Source organism: Arachis duranensis, chromosome 9 (genome assembly GCF_000817695.3).
Source record: "Arachis duranensis cultivar V14167 chromosome 9, aradu.V14167.gnm2.J7QH, whole genome shotgun sequence".
In the NCBI taxonomy this organism is placed as follows: Eukaryota; Viridiplantae; Streptophyta; class Magnoliopsida; order Fabales; family Fabaceae; genus Arachis; species Arachis duranensis.
The window spans coordinates 19,745,695-19,753,019 of record NC_029780.3 but is presented as its reverse complement, the minus strand read 5'-3'; the positions used below and the strand labels follow the sequence as shown (position 1 = coordinate 19,753,019).

Below are 7,325 nucleotides of genomic sequence, written 5' to 3'. Positions count from 1 at the left end.
ATAGAATATTTTGTTTGCTTTGTATTATGATTCTATTAATCCTATTAGAATACTAAAAAACATGAGAGTACTAAAAAAATATTAAAATTTATTTTAGTATATAAAATAAAATTATAAGATAATATAAAATAATTATTTAAATTCATGTTATTTTCTATAATTTTTAATCTAAAAATGATTTTGAATAATGTAATCCAAACAATATTTAGTTTACTATAATCTATTTTGAATAAAAATTACCAAACATAAACCACGTTAATACCAACTCATTTCTGAACAAAATCAATTTTACAAAATCAATTCTATACAAATCTCCGTTTACGAACGTTAATCCAAACACATACTAAGAGTTCGGATGCATTTCTTCTCTTTTGTAAAATTGAGCTCCTAAATGTATCATGTTTAATTAAATTCATAAAAACTCTGTATTAATACCTTTCTCTCATAATCAGTTTTAGCCTATTATTTCCCATCAATAGTCTCTGCTCTGAGTTAAAAGATTTTAGCATATGAAGAATAAGGATGCATTAGGAACATTATCAAAACTTGCAACTTTAAAGGGTAAGCAATAAAATATCTAAAGACTAGCTTCGATCGTAAAGGAAGCAGGGAAACAACCAATTGCAGTGGTTCTGTTAGCATGCCATTGCCAATTTGCCATTCCCCAAATTTTACAGAAAATATAGAATGAACTCAGGAAAATTAATTCGAGCAGTTGATTTCTTCTGTTATTGCCAATTACAAAATGACACAGAAAACTTTCCGCCTTGTGTCATTGTTATAAACGAAATTTACAGAAAATATATAGCATCTGTAACTCCCGAAAATTTAGGCTGCAGTACTACGCATACTGAAACCAGCATTCTCTGGTTGCAATTTCTTTCTGCTGTTTTATGGTGAAAAATGGAGCAAAAAATGTTTTTGGTAATATCTAGGATTACCGAAGAATTAACCATAACCGGGAGATCAAAATAAAATAATCTGGTACTTTATAAACTCAAGCTGTTGCAGCCAAGGGCACAGATCTGTGACATGCTCTCTTTGCAGCGCGAACAATATCTTCAACCTACACATCGGCATACAGAACAAACCAAATTTAACCAATACACATGTACCAAAGCTTTCAGTAAATTAACACTGATTTCCATGACATACTTGTGTCATACCAAGCCAATCATCTCAACACTATTAGGTTAGAAATATATAATACTTATTTGCTTTATTGAATCAATATGCATAAGAGAATGAATCATCCAAATCAGGGTGGCAAATTCACTGAAAATAAAATTTAACTTTAGAAGAATCACCTGTGGGACAGCCATTCTCTCTAAATTGGCAGCATAAGGCATAGGAACATCAGCCCCGGCAATTCTCTCAACCGGTGCATCGAGATAACCAAAACTCTCCTCAACTACAGATGTGCTGCTCAAGAGATGCAAGAAGGTTAGTTTATTTCCAACAATTAACAAGTTTAACAGTTAAAAGGTCAATGCAAAGAGCTAACCAAATTTCAGCGCCAACACCATGCTGAGGAAAACCTTCTTCAACTGTCACCAATCTGTTGGTTTTCCTGACTGAAGCATTAATTGTGGTTCTATCAAGTGGCCGAATTGAACGCAAATTTATAACCTATGCAGACAAATCCTTGACTCAGTATTTTTATCATAACAGAAACACAGGTTTCATCGGGAGAAGACTTTCAATCACAAACCATGGCAAAGCTTACCTCAGCACTGACTCCTTCCTTCGCCAGTATCTCCGCAGCCTAAGGACCAAGCAAGAGAGTTATTTATATCCAAAATCTTCTGTGTGTGAAAAAGATTCTGAATCTTTTACAAAAAATAAAAAATGAAGGAAAGAATAAAGATTCTAATGTTCTTAAAAAGTTTGTATAACACCACATAACAGACCAGTGCCTTCCAAAATTTACAATGCCTGTTAGTGCAAGGAACCCAATTATCTTATCATATTCCTCAGCAAATAGTAATAATAAATTGGATATAAAAGCAAACAATACATATCTAGATACCTTAAGAGCATAGCCAACCATTTTTGAATAGGCTGTAATAGTAACATCTTTTCCTTCTCTCTCAATCTGTTAATAAAATGCATAATGAAAAACAAGGATTCAGAGTTTATAGACAGGTATTTCATATATTATAGTTTATAGATAATATTACCTTTGCTTTTCCAATGGGAAGGCAAAAACTGGAATCAAGAACTTCGGCTGAAACAGGGAATGACTCACCATATCTAAAGCGGAAATACACAAATTCATTTTCAGTTTCACATACTCCCTCCATTCCTTTATATACGTCACTTTATTTGAATGGAATTATTAAGAAAATTAAAATCAAGTGTAATGTAAAGAAAAATTACTAAGCAACCCTTAATAAATGAGGAAAGAGATAGTAGAATAATTTTGAACACTTATATAGATCAAGGTTTAATTAATAATTCAACAAAAAATGCTGCATAGACAATAGAATAATAGATATTGTGGAATGGAAAATATAAGCTAAGGTGAGAGGGAAAGAAAAAGAACAAAGGCATTATCAATCAAGGAGCACAACTTACAACAACTCATTTTCAAGAAAAACAACAGGATCAGGGTCCCTTATAGCGGCTTTAAGTAAGCCACGAGCATCTTCAGATGAATATGGTGCCAATACCTTCAACCCAGGGCACGAGGCATACCAAGCTGCATAACACTGCATAAAAAGTAAAGTTGTTGGATATACAATAAAAAATAAAAACCATGATATCTGTGCTCAACAGGTTGTAACCAGAGCATACTCAACAGGAAACACAAAACTAGTTGAGGAAAGTTTATACATAAAGGTAGAAAGCCTAGAGGTCCATACTTGAGAGTGCTGAGCACCAACACCAGCAGCAGCCCCATTGGGTCCTCTGAAGACGATAGGTACAGATATTTGCCCAGCAGACATGTAGTTTGATTTTGCAGCAGAATTAATGATGTGATCTATTGCCTATGGACAAATTAAAATGCAGCAAGCGGTTAAATTATGAACCTAATGAAGAAGCTAGTAAGGTGATCTTTCATTACATGTGTTGATGCAACATTTTTTCTCAACATTGCTGTCATGCAGAGAAAAGAAACTTCACATTCTAACATAATATGTTCTGAGAAATTAAGAACTGTGGCTAAAACAGAGGACAGAATTAAGAAGCAAAAAAATTCAAAAAATGAGTCCCAACATCTATGAAGCCTGGTTAATGCATATGGAGTTTCAGTGATACTAAAACTGCAAGTCAAACACCACACAGTAACTTGAATATATTGTTTATGATTAGTACAGCCAACAGTAACTTGAATACATTGTTCCAATATAGAGAGAGGTCAACAGTTTGCCTCCAATCACAAAGGCAAAATTTATATATGTAATCAAGACTCAAATGTGAACTCAATAATGTCCATATAATGTGACCCAGATATTCAAATCACAAAGAATTTGATTCTTTTCATTGTCTTAAGTATATTCTTCTTTTATCCCCAAAAATAAAAAAAATAAAAAAAGCATCGGGCAAGAAGAATTTGGCCAACTTCAAAAGACATCACAGTACTTTAATTAAATAGGTGCTTTAATAAAAATGTAAAACAACACACTTAACTTCACACTTTGTTCAAGGATTTAATCAAGTTAAACTCTAACCTGCATGGAGAAGTTAAAAGTCATAAACTCCACAACAGGCCTTAGACCATAGTAAGCAGCACCGACTCCAATCCCAGCAAAGCCAGCCTGCAATATATTTAGCAAACAAATTAGTCTCCTCACTAAAATAGTAAAATAAAACAGAAGCAGTGACAATGATGGATAGGGTTTATCCCTTATGTGATAATTCGGATTCTGTTTTATTTGTTCTTGTCGGCATTAAACTTTTCCCTTTCTGTTGCAGTCAGTCTTATTTAGGATAGATAAGTTATATACATGTAAACATTTGAGAGGAGGTGCAGAATGACAGAATTAAGATCTTGCGAATAAGTGCCTGAACAAATATCAACGAGTAAGGAAGTGTTTGTTAAAAAAATAACCTCAGTAATTGGAGTATCAAGAACCCTCTCAGGGCCATACTTGTCCAGCAGCCCCTTAGAAATCTACACGTAAGAAGAAGTAGAAGTTAAACAGATGATAGCAAAACAAATTCACAAATGCACAGCCACCAAGAAACCCATAACTAACCTTATATGCACCCTGGTATTCTCCGACCTGCAGTTAAATACACCCAAAACTATCATAAGAAACAGAAAATAGTAAAGAGACCAGCAAGAATTCATTTTCGAAAATAAAAATATGATAGTATGAATCAGGCACCTAAATTACCTCTTCACCCATCAAGAACACTTTAGGATCAGCAGACATTTCCTCATCAAGAGCAGAGTTCAGAGCCTCTCTCACTGTCATCTGTTATGTTATATCATAGATTAGAATATGTTAGAAACATATTTTCTTTCGAAAACATAAAACATGCATTAAGTTAGGCGTGAAATGAAAGGTGAGATAAACTAAAGGAAGAAAGCATACCTCTTTAGCTGCAGAAGCGAAAGCTCTAAATGCACCGAAGGCAGGGCAGATACTCTGCAAAGCAAAAAGTGTGTAAGATGCTTCCAAGCACCGTATCAGACAAAAGTAGGAAATGGTACCTACCTTATGCCTTATAGCACGCAACATCTTGCTTTACTTGAAACCTTGAACTCAAACAAAGCAAACCTAGTCACAAGAACCATAATCATCAACAAACAACATTCTTTACAAATTACATAACAAAGTAATCTAAAAGCCACACATAGAACCAGATACTGAAATCATATCTTCACACATATATAGCATATCCAAAGGGGAAAAAAACAGAGAAATGGTAGGCATTGGCTAATCTAGCGAATTATATATTTCATCAGTACCTTTTTTAAAAGTGTCTATGCAAATTTCATGATAGTCCATATTTATGTCAAATTTTTTCAAACTACATAATTTAATAAAACACCCTCTATTCCATATAAAAAACCTATTTCACCCTTCCCCAACTAAAGCTGCTATTCCGTTTACACACTTCCTTTACAAATTTTATGTGATTCATATCCCCTCCTGCTTTTATTGAACCACCTTCTTTATTCACACTAACAGCAAAAGCTGCTTTTCTATTTTTCAGTGGTCCAATCAAGCCGCTTTTTAACATTTGCAACCAAAAATATTTTTTAAAATCTCTATTCAAATCATTAATTGGTGTAATTTTAGAATAAAGCTTAAAAAGAGAAAGTTATCCCCAAAAAAAGGAGTTTAGAAGTGACGAACTTTCCAATGCATTTCTTAATTTTGTCTTAATAATTTAGAATTATAATTGTTAAACATGTCATCATGGTATAAAACAAATAATATTAAATTTTACATGCATTCTACTAGTCTAGAATAGTGATAGCCTCCATAACCGTTTTATATATACTTGAATATCACTGAATCTTCCTATTTTCAATATCTAATTATTAGTTACTTATACGTCAAGTGGATTTTTAGAAGGTAAAAGATTTAACATACTAGTTGATCGGTGATACTTAAAGCATGAAACCAAATCCATTATAGTTTTGAATCTTTTCCACTACGCAAATCGGAGCGCAATTTATACTATACAGCCGCAACAGAAACAACTAAATCAGAGAAAAATTATGAAATTTCAGAAATATATATTAAACCAAAAGGAATTGGGGAAAAACAAATAGAATTTGGGGAAAATAACTCACGTGGTGAAAGGCAGAGACAGAGAAGGGTTAACGGATCGTGTTATGGAAGCGACGGAAGGTAGAAAGCAGCTTCAACGAATGGAGATTCAGAGAAAATGGAGACCGGAGATTGGGTTTGTTTTCTGTTAAAGTTGCCAACCCTTCATAAAAGGTATGCGACCAACACCAACCTACCTACCCATAAACCGGGAGATATACATACGCTAATCAAATTTTGTATTTTTTGTATTTTTGTTTATAAGGTAGCTTTTGGTGGAGAGACAGAAACGGAAAGACTGAGACTGACAGACAAATATTAAGAGACAGGGATTGAAATAAATTTCAGTATTTTGTTTGGTGTAAAATGGGAGACAGAAATTGAAACAATAATAAAACTCTAATTTAGTTTGCACAAAGGTTAAGAAAATTTCAGTCCCCATCTCTAAAAATTTCAGTCCTCTGTGTTCCTATTTTTAAAAATTTTAGAAACAGAGACAGAACTTTTAGTACCAGTCTCTAAACTAACAAACACAATACTGAGTCTCAGTCTCTCAATCTCTGTTTCAGTACTTCAAAACAAATGCTACCTAAGAGATTAAGTTGATCTAGAAATGTTTATAAATATTTTTGTGAAAAAATAAATTTGGAGAAAAGGATAAATAGATTTTAACTTTTTGTTAATGAACATTTAAGTTTCTAACCTCTTCAAAATTTGGACACATTGGTTTTTGAGTTTAATTTGTCAAATTTTAAAAATTCTCACATATACATCTGTATCAATCAGGTCAATACAATGAGAGTCACATTTGATTTTTCTTTAGGTTTGCCAACATAAAAGATTAGCATGTCTAAGTTTTGAAAATGTCACGAACTTAAATATATTTTCAAATCTTTCAGGACTCAAATGCAGATCAAAAAGTTAAAGACCTATTTATCCTTTTTTTAGTATTGATTTAAATATTAAAATATAAAAAACATTGATTTTTTGGTGTCTTAAAATATTTATTATTTAATATTTACGTTATTTTAATAAAATAGTTTTACACGTGCATTCAATTCCGTAATGTCACATCAACAAAAATAACTACCTTCTATATTAATCGTGTGAATGATCATCTAAAAGAACGAATATGATTTATACAACTGAGTAAAATATTTCACACTCTATCAAAATTAAAGTCTATTTTAATACATTTAAAATAGAAATTATAGAATGTGTAAAAAAGATTAATTTTGTTTATATATTATAAAAGCAACCATTCTGAGTATTCACAAAAAAATAATTATCAAATAAATTATTTATATAAAATATATATAAAAATAAAAAATAGAGTAAAGTATTGTTTTTGTCCCCAACGTTTGGGGTAAATCTTAAAATTGTCCCTAACGTTTCAATCGTCCTATTTACGTCCCTAACGTTTTAAAATTGACTCAATGTTGTCCTGCCGTTAGGGATCCGTTAATAAAATTAACAGCGGGACAAAATTGAGACGATTTTGAAACGTTAGGGACGTAAATAGGACTAAAACGTTAGGGACAAAAACGATACATAGAAATAAATTTTAATTTTATTCTTCAATAATATCAATTT

At 32.2% G+C, this 7,325-nt stretch overlaps 1 protein-coding gene across 1 annotated transcript; it reads right to left on the bottom strand.

Moving 5' to 3' along the window:
• Window positions 1-536: 536 nt before the first annotated feature.
• Window positions 537-5,937, bottom strand: LOC107465059 (pyruvate dehydrogenase E1 component subunit beta-1, mitochondrial). The gene is made up of 15 exons (XM_016084036.3): window positions 5,756-5,937; window positions 4,668-4,730; window positions 4,545-4,598; window positions 4,344-4,424; window positions 4,203-4,229; window positions 4,055-4,117; window positions 3,675-3,761; window positions 2,865-2,990; window positions 2,578-2,711; window positions 2,181-2,253; window positions 2,030-2,095; window positions 1,727-1,765; window positions 1,505-1,629; window positions 1,308-1,422; window positions 537-1,066 (listed from the first exon to the last, which is right to left on the bottom strand). Exons 2-15 carry the CDS (start codon window positions 4,689-4,691, stop codon window positions 998-1,000), a joined length of 1,083 nt encoding a protein of 360 aa, XP_015939522.1. The 5' UTR covers window positions 4,692-4,730; window positions 5,756-5,937; the 3' UTR covers window positions 537-997.
• Between the last annotated feature and the right edge of the window lie 1,388 nt (window positions 5,938-7,325).

What these genes read in the sequence shown, in the direction of transcription:
- LOC107465059 (XM_016084036.3), bottom strand. Translation starts at nt 4,691, where the DNA reads ATGTTGCGTGCTATAAGGCATAAG. An exon ending in AGGAAGGAGTCAGTGCTGAG is followed by an intron (nt 1,630 to 1,726) that starts GTAAGCTTTGCC and finishes TTGTCTGCATAG; the next exon opens with GTTATAAATTTGCGTTCAAT. An exon ending in GGTGTTGGCGCTGAAATTTG is followed by an intron (nt 1,423 to 1,504) that starts GTTAGCTCTTTG and finishes TCTCTTGAGCAG; the next exon opens with CACATCTGTAGTTGAGGAGA.